Source organism: Rattus norvegicus, chromosome 8 (genome assembly GCF_036323735.1).
Source record: "Rattus norvegicus strain BN/NHsdMcwi chromosome 8, GRCr8, whole genome shotgun sequence".
Taxonomy (NCBI): Eukaryota; Metazoa; Chordata; class Mammalia; order Rodentia; family Muridae; genus Rattus; species Rattus norvegicus.
This window is the reverse complement of record NC_086026.1, coordinates 61,356,665-61,373,394: the sequence shown is the minus strand read 5'-3', so window position 1 is coordinate 61,373,394 and position 16,730 is coordinate 61,356,665. Positions and strand designations below refer to the sequence as shown.

General features: G+C 41.3%; 1 protein-coding gene across 4 annotated transcripts in view; it reads left to right on the top strand.

Moving 5' to 3' along the window:
• The window catches only part of Zc3h12c (zinc finger CCCH type containing 12C), a 64,487-nt gene that overhangs the window by 31,538 nt on the left and 16,219 nt on the right, over window positions 1–16,730 (top strand). For all 4 annotated transcript variants that reach the window (XM_039081457.2, XM_006243073.5, XM_063265460.1 and 1 more), the window contains exon 3: window positions 11,535–11,674. In XM_039081457.2, the coding sequence (XP_038937385.1) occupies window positions 11,535–11,674 (140 nt within the window). The remainder of the gene's footprint in view (window positions 1–11,534; window positions 11,675–16,730) is intronic.

Below are 16,730 nucleotides of genomic sequence, written 5' to 3'. Positions count from 1 at the left end.
TGTGTGCTCAATCTACTGAGTCTAAATATTGTAACCTATGTGCATGGGTTTAGAGATGACCATTTAGGTAACCTATCAGGGAACTTGTTCCTGAAGAAAACTTTTTTATCCTCCTTCAAAAGCCTTGCTGCCTATAGCTCTTCTACGAGGGTGTGAACCTGTTCCCATCCATGTTGACATGCATCTGGTACAGTCTTTGTGCAGGTCATAACCATTGTTACTTAATGGTTAATATTGTTCTTCTGAGCTATGAATGATATATTTTAATAATTGTGTTGATTTTGATCATCACCACCATTCAATGGTAGTTTCCACAGTGTCATAAAGGAGTCTCCAGAAATTTTATTTATACACACACACACACACACACACACACACACACACACACACACCTGGGTCCCAACATTGTGGAGCTTTTCTGTTGCTTTTAGGGAACATGTTTCCTCTTTGAGCTTGGTTAGTGGTTTTCCTTTGGTGGTGTTGGAAGTTGTTGTTTATTGTTGTTGATGTTGATGTTGTTGATGTTGATGTCGATGATAGAAATTGAACCCAGTTTGGCACAAACTGAAAGACAAGTACTCAGTCTACCGCATCTGAGGTGGCTGCTTCACTACTGACCAGGTGTAGGACCTTCACTACCATCCAGGTGTAGGACCTTCACTACCGACCAGGTGTAGGGCCTTCACTACCGACCAGGTGTAGGGCCTTCACTACCGACCAGGTGTAGGGCCTTCACTACCGACCAGGTGTAGGGCCTTCACTACCGACCAGGTGTAGGGCCTTCACTACCGACCAGGTGTAGGGCCTTCACTACCGACCAGGTGTAGGGCCTTCACTACCGACCAGGTGTAGGGCCTTCACTACCGACCAGGTGTAGGACCTTCAGGACTCGGTATGCAAGCCTAGAACAGGTGAACTATTTAAGACAAATCTTGAAAGTTTCCTGTAAAGTGATGGGAACCAAAGCAGTGCTCATTGCCTGGTTATGGAACAGAATAGAGTTGTGTTTGGTGGAGCTAGTCTGAGAAGCTCTGACAAATGGCTGTAGCTAATATCAGCTGTTTCTCATATAGTGTTCATTCAGCAAAGAGACCTCTTTCCCTAAGAGTGACATGTCATGGCCATGAAATTTATGCATCATTTACAGACAAAGAACAAAATATAGTATCTACCATAATTGCTAGAATTCTTGTTACGATTCCTGTTTCTTCAAAGTTTGTGATTCTATTAAGTTTGGGATAGCTCAGCAATAGAATATAAAATGATCTTCCTCCATATATACCCAGTAGTTTAAGTTAGTGTGTCTCCTTAAACACATCCAGCTTTTTGATTTTTTTCAGATTTAGATGACTTATCAAATCATTAAGAAAGGAAAAACATGAGCTGTCAGGAGAAAGAGCTGCTGCTGTTAGAACCTGACTCCCAAAAGTGTTGTCTTCCTTTAGGAGGCTTCTATGGCCTCATCATATGATGTTTAAGTGAAGTAGATCTGCACGTGCTCCTTAAGTTTCCTTCAGATTTCATATACAATGAGAATGACAGATAAGAAAAGAAACCAAGGGGTTGGGGATTTAGCTCAGTGGTAGAGCGCTTGCCTAGCAAGGGCAAGGCCCTGGGTTCGGTCCCCAGCTCCAAAAAAAAAAAAAAGAGTGAAAAAGAAAAGAAACCAAGAGCCTTTTCAATACTGCCACAGAACACTGGAGCACATATTTTCCTGTCAGATATTGGAAAGAAAGCTGAGACGCCTGTCCTCTGTTTAGTATGAGGAAACTATTGAGCCCCACCCCATCAGTGCAAGTCTGTCTTTCTCAACGAACTCAGGTTTCTGGGTTGGGATAAAACTCCTGACTGATAAGTGGACCAGAATTTCTTAGTACATGTTTATGCCAAGTATCAGAATCAATATTTTGTTGCCTAATACTCCAACAAAAACTTCTCTTGCAAATAGGCTTTGTCTTGTATTACTTCTGTAGTGCTAAAGAACCACGAAGTGAATCTCACCCAGGGAAGAGTGGTATAGTAGATTTGCCTTTGGGAACAATGGCTCTGTAAAGAAATTTAGAGAATGAATTTGAGAACTAAGTCTGAAGATAAAAATATGTACAGAACTGTGGACGACTGGAGAGGAAGATGCACTGATAAAAATCAATACTTTCACATGCCAACGAAATGGCAGAAAACAAAAATAAATCCAAGTGTTTGCTTAGCAGTTTACATTCTACCTCCCCCGAAGACTCCTGTTGGAAAGCAACTGCTATTAGTGCAAAGCTGGCATGTAGAAAACTTTTTAAAATATAAATTTTCTCATGTATGCACTCTACTCTGTAAAATTACACGAGCTTGGGAACTCTTAAATTTCAATGGTGAACACCATCTTGCCCAAGCGAAGATTTACCTTCAGTGGTAGGTTAGTTTCTTCTCCTGTTGCCTATTTACTTTTGAAGTATAGCATTTCTTACAATTACTAAAATCATGATGCTTTGATTAGATTGCAGGAAAAACTATAACTGACTAGAATTCATTCAGATACATTTTGGCTGCGTCAACAAAACTTTATCAAAATCATGTATAGCAGACCTTCCTGATACACTATAGTAGCACTAGCAATTTATGGCTATTGAACTCAAAATATGTCTAGTTGGAATTGAGCATCCACAGTGTAAAACACACACAGCTTTTCATTACAAATAATATGTAAATTCTTTCATTGACTTATATTGATTACATGCTGATATAATTATATGTTAACTGAAATCCATAATAAAATTGACTTCAAGTGATTTTACTTTTTGTAATATGGTGTGTGCTAGGTTACTTAAAATTACATATGTGATTCTCATACTTCTGTTGGACAAACTCTCAGTAAAATGCGGTAAGTCCAACTTACAACATGAGTTCAAGAGCAGCATAATTTCCCTCAAATATATCACTGCTATTACTTGCAAGTTAGTTGACACTGCCCCATTTCTCCTTTCTGTCTTTATAAAGTGGGATGCATTTTTGTTGTTTAATTGTAGCAGTGTAGAGTCTGATAGAGAAAGGGCCTAATTATGCTCATAAGTCCTCTGTCCCTTTAAGTACATAGTTGTACTTGGCAGTGATAATCACACATTCTAAGGGAGCAGTGGCACTCTTGCCTTATGCATGTTTATTTAAACCATAACCTAGAGCAGAGCAAACTAGTAAAAGTTAACCAAAGATCTTCCCTTAACTAACATTACTGTCAAAATGTGGTTAGAGTAGTTTTTCTAATTTTACTAATATTCATGTTTATTTTTTCTTAGCAGATAAGTTTTCTTTGTCATCTTTAGACCCATGGCCCACTCAGACCTAGATTAGTGAGATGTGTGCTTACATGTTAATCTCACCTCAAACATGGACCTTGTAAGATAACACCGCCACCGCCGACACCTGCTCCTCCTCTGCCGCTTCCTCCTCCACTTCTCGGGTCTCAGCACTGCCCCTCTTGCTGGAGTGATTCATAATCAATTTTGGTTAAATAGTTTTATTTTCCTAAATCAGTGACTTTTCAAATTTTATTTTCCCTGGAAGCAATATAATCTTGCAAAACTTGCTTGGAAGCAAAGTGGAATTCTGTTTGACTTGGAGCATGTATGTGGGACTTTGTGGCCCACTGCAAAAATGTCTTTCCCCAAAAGAGCCTCTGTGCCCTGCTGTGGAGTTTCTGTCTGGAACGCAATGTGTAAACATTGATCTGAATGACCTGTAACAGCACGGGTTTACTGTGATAGCAGCCAGAAAGTAGCCCGAGTTTCTCAGAGACTTGCACTGTTGGGAAAGAGGTCGGCGATACTAGAGCTGAGGCGCTGGAAGAGGAGCAGCAGAGCGTTGGACTAGGTGAGAAGCTGTATGGGCTTGGTCCTACAGGAAAAACTACAGATGCCTTCTAGGCTACAACAGGAGTGATTATAAGTTCTCAAGTGCAGTGTGAGAGTTAACTGGACTACAAAGATAGAGTAATTGTTCTTTAACTCTGTGTTGAGGGTACTAGGAATTCACACTACCTAAGACACTGTATAAATGAAGTACATTTTCTTTAAAAAAGTATTAAACATTGCAAGATGGCCTCAATGAAGGTTTTAAAGACATCTTTTTAGGTTGCTTTAAAATTAAAATACATTTTACATGTCTAAGATGACTCCCATATAAGGTCTAAAATTGAAGAAATCAGTAAAATGAATTCAAATATTTGGAGAACATCTAGGCTTTAATTTGGTGTTTATCAAATATTTAATATTATATTTACTATTCTGGGATTATTCTGTAAAGCCTCAATTATCTGTAATATAGATCTAGCCATGAAGAAGTAGAGATTACGGTCCTAAACGTTAACAGTGCTCTTCATCCTCTCTGCATTCCACTTCAGACACGGCACTGACCAGCTCTGCTGTGCAGTTGTCACAATGGTTGGCTGGGATGAGGATCCATTAAAGTCTGGGGCATTGTGTATATTCATAATTAATCATCCCAGGGAGACTCTCATATAAAGGCACATTTAGAATATAGTAAATGTATAGGTCAAGTTTTTAATTAAGTAAAGGAAATAGAGGGCTGTAGAAAAGCAGTTGTTTTCTTCTTGAGTCTCTAGGCATACAGAGTTGCATATGTCTATCTAAAACCAATTTGATGGCCCTTGTAAAAGTAATAAGGCTCAAATTAACCAAGCCAACAGTCAGTGGTCCAGTCATAGCTTTGTCTGCAAATTCACCTCACCTTTCTTTGCTGCACAGGGTCTATCATATATTCCAGTATATTTGTTTAGGAAGCCTCATTGACTCTAATAAATGAGTGGCTTGCTTCCCATGTGGTAGTGTTGTTGCCATTAATGTAGAGAAGCAGTTGGTCCTATGTTGGTCACAGTTGGTCCGTGGCATGGAAGACTGTCAGCCTTCACTCTCAGTGAAATGAGCACATCTTGAGCAGCTCAGTTGACTCTTCCCCCAGAATGTGGGTGCTCTTGCTTGACACCGCACGTTTGTTTCCCACAGTGTAATGGCCTTACGAGGCAGGGGAGGAGCATAACTAGTTCTCTGCAGGACTCAGTTAGGGACCTCAGAAGAAGGAACGGGCAGAAGGCTATTAAGGGAAGGGACCCGTTACTCCTCTCACGGCAGAACCTTCGCCTTGGAAGGGCAGAGACAGATGAAGGCAAGAGCACAAGCAGCGGTTTCCTTCCCAGCCCCCAGGGTCTGCTGTCCCAGTTCTATTGTTGCTTTGCTCCTCTGTCAGTTGCTCTCCGCCTCTTTCCTGAGGGAGAGAGTCATCTGAAGGCAGCCGGCCTTTGGGGTTGAGCTGCACCCTGTGTCCTCCTGGCATTCTTTTTATCAGTGCCCCGGCTTCCTGCCATCTTGGCCTATTGACTTTTTATTAAAAGTCTCTTCTTGATAGTGGCCCTAGAACAAGGTTTGTTCCCTGGTTGTGTATGTATATAGATGTGTGTTTCTTTTGGGGTGTTCTTTTTGGGGGTGATGAGTTTCAAACTAGGGCTTCCTATATACTAAGCAAGTTTTCTACCAACTGAGCTACACCCATGTCCCCGGCATCCCCTGTGCAGACCTTCGTTCCTTTACCTTCTTTGTCTTGCTCCATGTTTTCCCTCTGTTCTTACTTATGTTTGAGTTTCCAGTAATGTTCAGAAAGTGCAGTGGTTCCTGAGAGACACAGCCAGAATATGGCAAATACAGAGGCGAATGCCAGCAGCAAACCACTGAACTGAGAACAGGACCCCCGTTGAAGGAATCAGAGAAAGAACTGGAAGAGCTTGAAGGGGCTCGAGATCCCTTATGAACAACAATGCCAAGCAACCAGAGCTTCCAGGGACTAAGCCACTACCTAAAGACTATACATGGACTGACCCTGGACTCTGACCTCATAGGTAGCAATGAATAGCCTAGTAAGAGCACCAGTGGAAGGGGAAGTAAGACCCCCAGTGAACGTGGTCTGGAAACTGGGAAAGGGAATAACATTTGAAATGTAAATAAGAAATACCCAATTTAATAAAGATGGAAGGAAAAAAGAAAGACAGTGCAGTGGTTGCTCAGAGTGGAAAAGAGGAAGAGCCTGTTTGAGTCTGCTCTGAGCCCTCCTCAGTCGTTTGAAGCAGTCCCTGTGGAGCTCTGGTGAAGGCCAGTGAGGTAGAGCAGCACGTACTGAGCGTCTCCCAGGTCACCTCCTACACAAGGCTTCCAGGGCTGATGTTGCACAGGGGCAGACAGCTGGTGGGGTGATAGCTTCCTGGGACCGTGACACAGCCTTAGGAAGGGGGTTATTCTGTACCTCTGTCTTTCCTGTCCCACTGATGAGGCAAAGTCACTGTGTGCAGCATCTGCATGCACAGGGCTGTAAGCTGAAAGGACACCGCAGAGCACTCTGCAGGGTTTCCGGAGTACTGGGAACTTGGCGTTTAAGGCGAGTAGCGTCACCTGGGAAGTAAGGCGTGTGAACTCACGGCACCTGCTGTTCCTGATAGTCCTGCATCATGAGGACATTGGAGAGCCTGATCTGATGGCATGCCTTTAATCCCAGCACTCAGGAGGCAAAGGCAGGCTGCTGTCTGTGAGTTCCAGGCCATCCTGGTCCACATAGTGAGTTCCAGTACAGCCAAAGCTACATAATAGAGAGGCCCTGTCTCAAAAGGAAAAAAGACATGTGAGTTCCTGTAGCTGTAGGCTAGTAGGCTTGTTTGGCGTTTTGACTCCTTCTGGGTCCTCTTGTTCAGGTTACCAGGGAAACCACATGCCAACCAGCATCTTCGTCTCTGGAACAGTATCTGATTTACAGTGTTAGACTCCACATTCCTTCCTCCTCCTGTCTTCTTTCCTAGCTGTGTTCTGAATGTTTAGCTTAGGGCAGTTTGAGAAAATGAATTCATATGAGAATAATCTGACAAGGCTGAGTTCTCTCCTTTAGAAGGGCTAGTTATTCACACACTCCAAAGCCAGTGCAAACGTCTGTCTATCCACCCCACTTTTTGTAGGTCTCATAAGGAGGCAAATAGAGACAATAAGGAATAGAATCAAGAGAACCAACAGCAAAGCAGGTCAAGAACCTCATTGTCCTCCTCAGTTTTCATCACTCCATCTCAAGTTCATTCTTTCTGTTCTCTGAGAAATACAAGTTCCAGAGATACAGACAATTCCTTCTGTTTTGAATGGAGTTTGTCTAAGTATCTCCATAGATACATAACTTTGTTTACTTCAGACGAGTCTGGCTACTGCAAAGCAGGATTCTCTTAAGTATCCAAACACAACAGAATAAAGTGAGCCTTCTGATTATAAAAATGACATCTGGACTTTTCATACCAGCCACCAAGTGGTGATTCAATGGGACCTTAAGCTCTTACCCATTTTGCTCCACAGAAACTCAGCATTTGCAGTGGGGGTTTGGAATTTTCCCTGGAAATCCAATTCCACTAAACAAAAGTAGGTGGGGGAGAGGTGCTCTTAGTAACTGTTCATGGTCCTACTCAATCCAAGATGACTATAAATCTTCCAGAATATTCGCCTAACATAAGGTTTGCATCACAAGAGATGTCAACTATACTTATTACTGAGGTATTAAAATAAAAAGAAATTGATATGTAAAGAAAGTTTAAATATAAATATAGGATCATCTCTTTTGAGCGGGAAGACCCTCTGAACGCACACGCACAGGTCATGAATGCTTACAAAGCTATAGCAAAGTTTCTGTTCTTTGCATGTAGAGTTAGAAATGTGCTTTTTTAGTAATCAGCAAGCAGTTACTTGTGTCTGTGGCTACAGTACACTTTTTAGATCCTGCTTTTGTAATGTTTCGTCAGAATTACTCTCATTTCATTCTCCCTCGGCAGTCCCTCGGCTGATCTTCCTGTCTGTCCCACATGAGTTGTCACACCTTGTCTCAGTAAAGAAACTCCGTCATCTCCCAGCCCTCTCCCCACTATCCAAGTCCCCTCTGCCATTTGGAGCCGCCTGGTGGCTCTGCTCAGACTCGCTTGTCACTAGGGTGATTCTGAGACTTGGTTGCTGACGGGGACTTCTATCTAACAGCATATTGTGGACTGTTTAGTGACCATCTTTAATATTGCATTTTTCTTAATTCTTTGACAATTTCATACAATATATTTTTGCCACATCTAGCCCTGCTCCAGGGATGGACTTGACCAGGGGCCACAAGAGACTGAAGAAAAGACAGACACAGAAACAGCTAGATTTGGGGGCCTAAGCTCTCGGATAGAGAATGTGTATTATTTACCCCAGGGCTCAGCGTGTTTGTTCTAGATTGAAGAGTGAGGAGGGCTATTGCATATGGTCGAATAAGGAGGTGGGGCTATTACATACAGATAAACAAGGAGGCAGGGTTTATGGTATACAACGAGGTCAAGGAGATAGGTTTAGTTAGCCTCAGTAGGAGCAGTCTCTGTAGGGGAACGGTCTTCAGGCTGTAAATACCAGGCAAGGGAGCCAGTGTAGACATTTTCTGCACATGCTGTTAGCATCAGCACTGTTAGTAACACCACCACCACCACCACCAAGAAAGGCTTTCCCATGGGTCTGAGGCTATGGGGTCCTTCACTCAGGGAGGGCTTCCTCTCCTCCCTCCTTATTTCTATTATGTTCACACCCCTCCTCTGAGGCCCAGCCCCATCTTCTTCCCCCTCCCAGTTTCTTGTTCTTTTCTGACTCTAATAACCCAGTGAGTCCAGTCTGTGCTGCTCATATACTGAAGAGCGTGGGACTGTGCACTGGAGCATGGTCGACCTAGAGCCATACCATTAAAGAAAACCAGCTTTTCCTCCCTACAAAAGCCATCAGCTGTCAGTAGCTGCCCAGGGGTGGGAACTTAGGAACCCTTTGCTCCTCCTTGCTAGAACGTTGACTGGCTTGCTCCTGTATAGTGAATGCTGTGCTGCTGCTGTGAGCCCATGAACCCTGTCATGTTCGGAAGACACCATGTTGTCTCATCCTCCCTAGCCCTCCAGCTATTTCACTCCACTGGTGACATCACTTTTTGACCCAATCAGATGGAGTTTGGATCAGAAAATCTTGGACATTCAGGGACTTAACCTGCCAATCCCACTTGCCTTTTGTTTTTTACATCCCCTTGCAAAGATAGGGACATGAACTTATATCTGTTTGAAATATAAGGCTGCTCAGAGGATAGAAGCCAATGGCTAACTGCATTTTATCCAGCATTAGGTAACTGTAGGGTTTTAGTGTACCTGGGCGTAGAATTACTATGTTTTAAAGAAAGTACGATTTCAACTTTATAATAGTGCCAAATTGTTCTCCCAAATAGTCACATCAATTTACATTCCCACCTGTAATGCATGAGTTCCTATTTTCACACATTCTTGGCAACATCTGCTGTTTGCAGATTTTATTTTTACCCATCTGATGGGTGTGAAGTGGTGTCTCATTTTGGCTTTAATTTACATTTTTTACTATTGAGCATTTCATGTGTGTTGGTCATTTGGGTTGCCTCTTCTGTAAAGCGACTGTTCATGTAGCTCCCATGTGCTCTTGAAAAGATGTCCTCCTGTTTAATCATTACAAGGTTATATGCGTCCATTAGATCAGGATTCGCATGATTGTTCCTGTCTTCTGTGCCTCTTAAGTGTCAATTAGCATGAGTGCAGATTTGCTCATTTCTTCCAGTTCTGCGTTGTTCTAGACACAGAATCTAAACTTACTGAAATTTCCTGTGTATGTTCTTCTTTGTAACAGCTTTTAAATCCCTAATAATGCTTCGCCTACAAGTTCTATTCTCTCCCAGAAGTAATGGAGTGGTGCCAGTTTTCTTTGGTTGATAGTGTGCCTAGCAGAAGTTAAGGGTTCAAGTACGAATCACAGAAGGCTTCACTGCAGTTACAGAAGCCAGTGGAGAGTTACTTTTTCTCAGAGAAGATTAGGCATAGTTGTGGGTTCACTGCTCAGAAATGAAAGCTCCATAACTGCTCGCCCCTCCTGTGGCAAACCATTCTCTTGTCGGTTTTTCCCTAAGAAGCTTATGGATGGAGAGCAGAGGATAACGAGACAGTCCTTATTAGCCCAACTGTGCTTTTGAGGGTTGGTTTCCTCTTCTGCCACCTCTAGAATTTGTATCCTAGGACTGTAAATAATCTACTGTCTCTAGGGATTGTACTAAGTCCTTCATTGGTAATCTTTCTTCTTGAGTGAGTATGACAATTCTTGCTAAATGAAGCACCAGAAGGAGAAAGCTTAATAGGCCAGTCTTGAGAACTCCACGGAGCAATTACATTGTTGATTCTCGGGTGCCAGATAATATTAGATTACTAGCAAAGCATAGTACAGTAGACCTCAAACCATTAAATCAACAATGGTAAATCAGTCACAGTGTAGGTAAGGTTTAGCAGTCGGGTGTATTTGGCCATACTTGCCAAAGTATATTTGGCAATTCTCTCCAGAGATAATGGGATTTTTCTAGATTTTTTTTCAGAAGAATGATGAAATTTCAGTCAGTATTCCCATGAAACCTAACATCACATTGTACACTTTGTTGTTGTATTAGTTGGCTGTCTGACAGTCCATCTTCTGTAGGAAATGTGGCCTCAGACTCTGCCTTGCTTCATCCTCTGGACATTTTAATACATCTGTTTTACCTCTAGCCTCAAACTCGATCATTAACACAGGCTGTAGACAATATACAGTCTACAGTTGTACTTCAACATAGCCTTCAACATCGTCAAAGCAAGTAAATTTTATGTCTAATTTATTCTAAGTTGATTTCCATACATTAGAAGGTTCTAGTGCTTCCAGCTAGGACAATATATTAACATGCCTAATAATTGATACATGCTAAAAGTTAGCAAAGCATTTACTTAATTTACTATGCCTTCTTTTGTTCCAAGAAGAAAAATATATAAGAAATGAAGCCTTCAGTGTTCATACTGTAAAAGACAACAAACAGAGTGCATCCAAAGCAGTATATACATTAACAACATTAGGATATGTCTTGTTGAATTCTAGGACAAAGGGTATAAGCAGAGCTGACACTAGGTAAATGCTGACATTGGGTGCACTGACACCTCTCATTCAGTTTTGAATGCCCTGTAGTCATCATTCATCTTGCCCAACACAGTGGTGTGGAGCAGAACTTAGGGTAGGATAGTTAGTGCCTGAGTGTGTGTGTGTGTGTGTGTGTGTGTGTGTGTGTGTGTGTGTGTGTGTGTTTGTGTGTGTGCATGCATGTACATGTCTGTGTGTGAGGTTTCTCTATTTTTTAGTAAAATATTTCCTGTTAAACACTTTCTACTTACCCTATCATCAACAGAAAATGTAGCTTAACATTTAAAACTCACCTTTTTTTAATTGTCCACAGTATTTCCATTTTCTTTTTTTTCAGAGATTCTGATTCTTAATTAAGTTAACTGAAGTCAACTGTTTTTTCTCAGTTGTGTAGCTTTACATTAAATTTCAAGTTTCTTACTATTATAATCATGTGACTATTTCTGTTTATAAATTTGAATTTAGGTTTCATTGTGCTTTAAATATTCTAAACTACAAATTTTTCAGCCATGGAAACAAAGAAGTGTTCTCATGCCGAGGAATAAAATTGGCAGTGGATTGGTTTTTGGAAAGAGGCCACAAAGATATCACGGTCTTTGTTCCAGCTTGGAGAAAAGAACAGTCGCGACCTGACGCCCTTATCACAGGTGAGCTTATCACAGGTGCCATGCCGGTGCTTGGAACTCTAGGGATGCTTGATGTGATCTATGTGACTCTATTGTCTTGGGTGCAATTTTCTTTGCCAGTTTGAAAATAATGTACTTGTATTAACCAAATACTATATGTACTGGATATTTTCCTGTTGCTGTGTAAGATATAAGGATGGGATATGGATAGCAGCAGGAACAGCTGAGAGCTCAGTGGGCACGATGGCGTCAGACTTTGGAACCTCAAAGCCCTCTTCCAGGAACACATCTCCTCCAGCAAAGCCACGCCTCCTAATCCTTCCCACATAGTTCCACCAACTGGGGAAAGGAATTCAAACATATGAGCTTATGGGACCATTCTTATTTAAACCATCATAGCTATGTGTTGGATATTTTTCATTTATGTAGAAACTTTAACATCAAATTTTATAAAATTCTGACTTTCTAAGACATGCTTAGTAGATTAATTCTAGCTTAGTTATTTGTTGTACAATATTTGGAAAAAAATGTCCTGAAGGTCTTCAAAAAGCACTTTTGTCCTATCTCTGTCAAATTAGCCTAGGCAGCTGTCAAGTTCTAATGACACAGGACATAAAAGACCTGCTAAGACCCTGAGATATGTCATGTAGCCAAAAAGGAAGAAATTACCAGATCCCAGTTATATATTTATTTTTTGCATTATTTTGTAACTTTTAAATGAATGAGTTTGGAACAAACATGTCCTCCTTAACTGTTAATTGTCATTGAACATTTGATTCAGTCATAGAGACTCACAGGCATCATCCAATCGTCCTCCCTCCAGTATCAACAGAAGTACGAAGGATTTATTTAATAGAACTACAGAACATTTTAGAGAGGGAGGAAGGGAGGGTATGAAGGAGACAGACAGACATACAGACTACCATGCTTCCAATGAGAAAGATTATTTTAAGGTTTTCTTTTTATCTAATATTATTAAGACATTGTTAAAATAGAATAGTGCAGTAGGCAAGTATTGCTGGAGGCTAAAACCAAGGGATGTCAGGTCCAAAAGGAATTGGGGACAAATGGCTATCTGTGGTGTTTATTAGCACACCAAAGACACATGCTGCATCCCACCCCCCACCCTACCCCACCCCACAGTTCCTGTGCTCCTCTCAGTTCTTCTCACCTCACCCCACTCTAAACTTCTCTAGATTATAGGCTTTCCTTCCCCAGCCTCTCATTCCTACAGAACCATACAATCTCCACCGTGAGTGAGTTAGTTCTCTTGGTCATCTCTCTGCTCTCTCTGTTTTGTGCATTCTCTCTTTCTCTTCCTCTCTCACCTTCCCATCCCCCACATGGCCCTGTTTGGCCTACTCCTTTCTTTCCCTGCTCTAGACTTTTCCGGATGCCTCTTGCTGTACTGTCCTCATATCTACAAATAAAAACTTTCCTATCAACCGTACCTTGGCACAGTCATTTCTTCACTTTAGACAGGCTCGCAGTAGCTGGGTAACTGCAGACTGGAATACCTGTGTGATCCAGCACAAAGAACCAAAATGTTGGGGTAACTCTAGGAAAAATACCTGCATAGATTCTTATCTTATGCTCCATCACAATAATTTTTACATACTTTGAAGACTTAGCTGCCAGAATTAAACCATCAATAATTATAGTCTTTGAGTTGGAAGGAAGGAACAGCCTTCCTAAATTTAGAAATTTTAGAAGTGATATGAAGGAAAAATTGATGTAATTTAAGCAAAATTTCAGTTTCAACCTTTTGATAGACTTTCTTAAAACTAAGTACCTATTGATTACACTTTTATTTATTTTTTAAAGATTTATTTATTTATTATATATAAGTACACTGTAGCTGTCTTCAGACACACCAGAAGAGGGCATCAGATCCCATTATAGATGGTTGGGAGCCACCATGTGGTTTCTGGGAATTGAACTCAGGACCTCTGGAAGAGCAATCAGGGCTCCTAACCACTGAGCCATCTCTCCAGCCCTGATTACATTTTTAAAGTACACTAAGAATTCAAAACACAACATAACATAACATAAAAACGTCACACAATTGACAAACTGTTTCACACATAGTGGTTGAAGTAAACAACTCGCAGGGTCCAAATGAGGAAAGGGAGTCCAACCTCATTAGTAGTCGAAAGCACACAACTGTGAATAGCCGCTATCTTACCCACCAAGTCAGCTCTAAGAGCCAGTAGTAGTCAGTACTCTGGGGGTGCTCCTTTTACACCATGGAGGCATAAATCACTACAACCACCTTCATGTGCAGATTGTCTTAGACTGTTAATAGAGTAGTTCCTGCTCCATTCAAAGTTTTCAGAATTTAAGTCAGCCAAGGTCTACTGTGATCCAAAATTATTAAATGGAAGCTTTCAGAAATAAACAGATCATAAATTTAAAATTGTACAGTGTTTTGTGTCATGAGATGAAATACTGTGTTGTCTTTCACTGTTCTAGCCAGGAAAGGAATCTTCCCTCTGCCCAGTGCCTCCAGCCTGTAGATGCTACTCCCTGCCTCCAATGGAAGCTTTATACTAGCATTCTGGTCGTAGCCAAATAAAAAGCTGTGACGTACACCACCATTAAGTGAAAGGTTAAAGCTCTGAAGTTTGTGAAGAAGGAAAAAGTGTGTGTTGAGGTTGCTAGGCCATGTAGTACAGTAAGATATTCTGAAAGAGGTCAGGCTCAATGTCGTTTTTGACAATATATTGTTATAATTGTTCCATTTTTGTGCTGACTCCTTTTACGCCAACTTGACACCAGCTAGTGTCATTTGGGAAGAGGGACTCTCAATATCTTGACTAAACTGGCCTGTTGGCAAGCCTGTAGAACACTTTCTTGATTTATGCTTGATGTGGGAGGGCCACCCCTGGGGTGGTGGTCAGGGTGCTATAAGCAAGCATCCCAAGCAAGCTATGAGGAACAAGAGCAAACCAGTAAGCCACATTCCTCCATGACTTCCCAGGAAGAGAGACTGTAAGCTGTAAATGAAATAAACCCTTTCTCCCCAAGGTGCTTTTGTTCAATGTGTTCATCAGCAGTAGACTAACTAAGACAGATTTTATTATAAGTTAATTTTGCTGTCTCTAACTTACAAATTGAATTTTATCATGGATATACATGTAGAGGAATATATACATACATAAATATATATATATGTATATATATATATGCACATATGTATTCTGTACTGCCTGTGTCCTCACTTGTAACTGTGATGGGCTGTCTTGTAGTCCTTCCCATTGAATAAGGGGGAGGAATTACTATGCTTTTAGATTTTCAAGTTCCCCTTATAGAATGAATCCCAAGAAAATAAGCAGGGGTATAGCTGAAAGTCTAGGATCAAAATTTCAGTGTACAGGGGTTGGGGATTTAGCTCAGTGGTAGAGCGCTTGCCTAGGAAGCGCAGGCCCTGGGTTCGGTCCCCAGCTCCGAAAAAAAAAGAACCAAAAAAAAAAAAAAAATTCAGTGTACAATTATTTTCAATAGAAAAGAAAAAAGAAAAAAATAATTGTATCACTATCCCTGAACTCAAGCAGTATTACAGAGCAATAGTGATAAAAACTGCATGGTATTGGTACAGAGACAGACAGATAGACCAATGGAATAGAATTGAAGACCCAGAAATGAACCCACACACCTATGGTCACTTGATTTTTGACAAAGGAGCCAAAACCATCCAATGGAAAAAAGATAGCATTTTCAGCAAATGGTGCTGGTTCAACTGGAGGGCAACATGTAGAAGAATGCAGATCGATCCATGCTTATCACCCTGTACAAAGCTTAAGTCCAAGTGGATCAAGGACCTCCACATCAAACCAGACACACTCAAACTAATAGAAGAAAAACTAGGGAAGCATCTGGAACACATGGGCACTGGAAAAAATTTCCTGAACAAAACACCAATGGCTTATGCTCTAAGATCAAGAATCGACAAATGGGATCTCATAAAACTGCAAAGCTTCTGTAAGGCAAAGGACACGGTGGTTAGGACAAAACGGCAACCAACAGATTGGGAAAAGATCTTTACCAATCCTACAACAGATAGTGGCCTTATATCCAAAATATACAAAGAACTCAAGAAGTTAGACCGCAGGGAAACAAATAACCCTATTAAAAAATGGGGTTCAGAGCTAAACAAAGAATTCACAGCTGAGGAATGCCGAATGGCTGAGAAACACCTAAAGAAATGTTCAACATCTTTAGTCATAAGGGAAATGCAAATCAAAACAACCCTGAGATTTCACCTCACACCAGTGAGAATGGCTAAGATCAAAAACTCAGGTGACAGCAGATGCTGGCGAGGATGTGGAGAAAGAGGAACACTCTGCCATTGTTGGTGGGATTGCAGACTGGTAAAACCATTCTGGAAATCAGTGTGGAGGTTCCTCAGAAAATTGGACATTGAACTGCCTGAGGATCCAGCTATACCTCTCTTGGGCATATACCCAAAAGATGCCTCAACATATAAAAGAGACACGTGCTCCACTATGTTCATCGCAGCCTTATTTATAATAGCCAGAAAATGGAAAGAACCCAGATGCCCTTCAACAGAGGAATGGATACAGAAAATGTGGTACATCTACACAATGGAATATTACTCAGCTATCAAAAACAACGAGTTTATGAAATTCGTAGGCAAATGGTTGGAACTGGAAAATATCATCCTGAGTGAGCTAACCCAATCACAGAAAGACATACATGGTATGCACTCATTGATAAGTGGCTATTAGCCCAAATGCTTGAATTACCCTAGATCCCTAGAACAAACGAAACTCAAGACGGATGATCAAAATGTGAATGCTTCACTCCTTCTTTAAATGAGGAAAAAGAATACCCTTGGCAGGGAAGGGAGAGGCAAAAATTAAAACAGAGACTGAAGGAACACCCAATCAGAGCCTGCCCCACATGTGGCCCATACATATACAGCCACCCAATTAGACAAGATGGATGAAGCAAAGAAGTGCAGACCGACAGGAGCCGGATGTAGATCGCTCCTGAGAGACACAGCCAGAATACAGCAAATACAGAGGCGAATGCCAGCAGCAAACCACTGAACTGA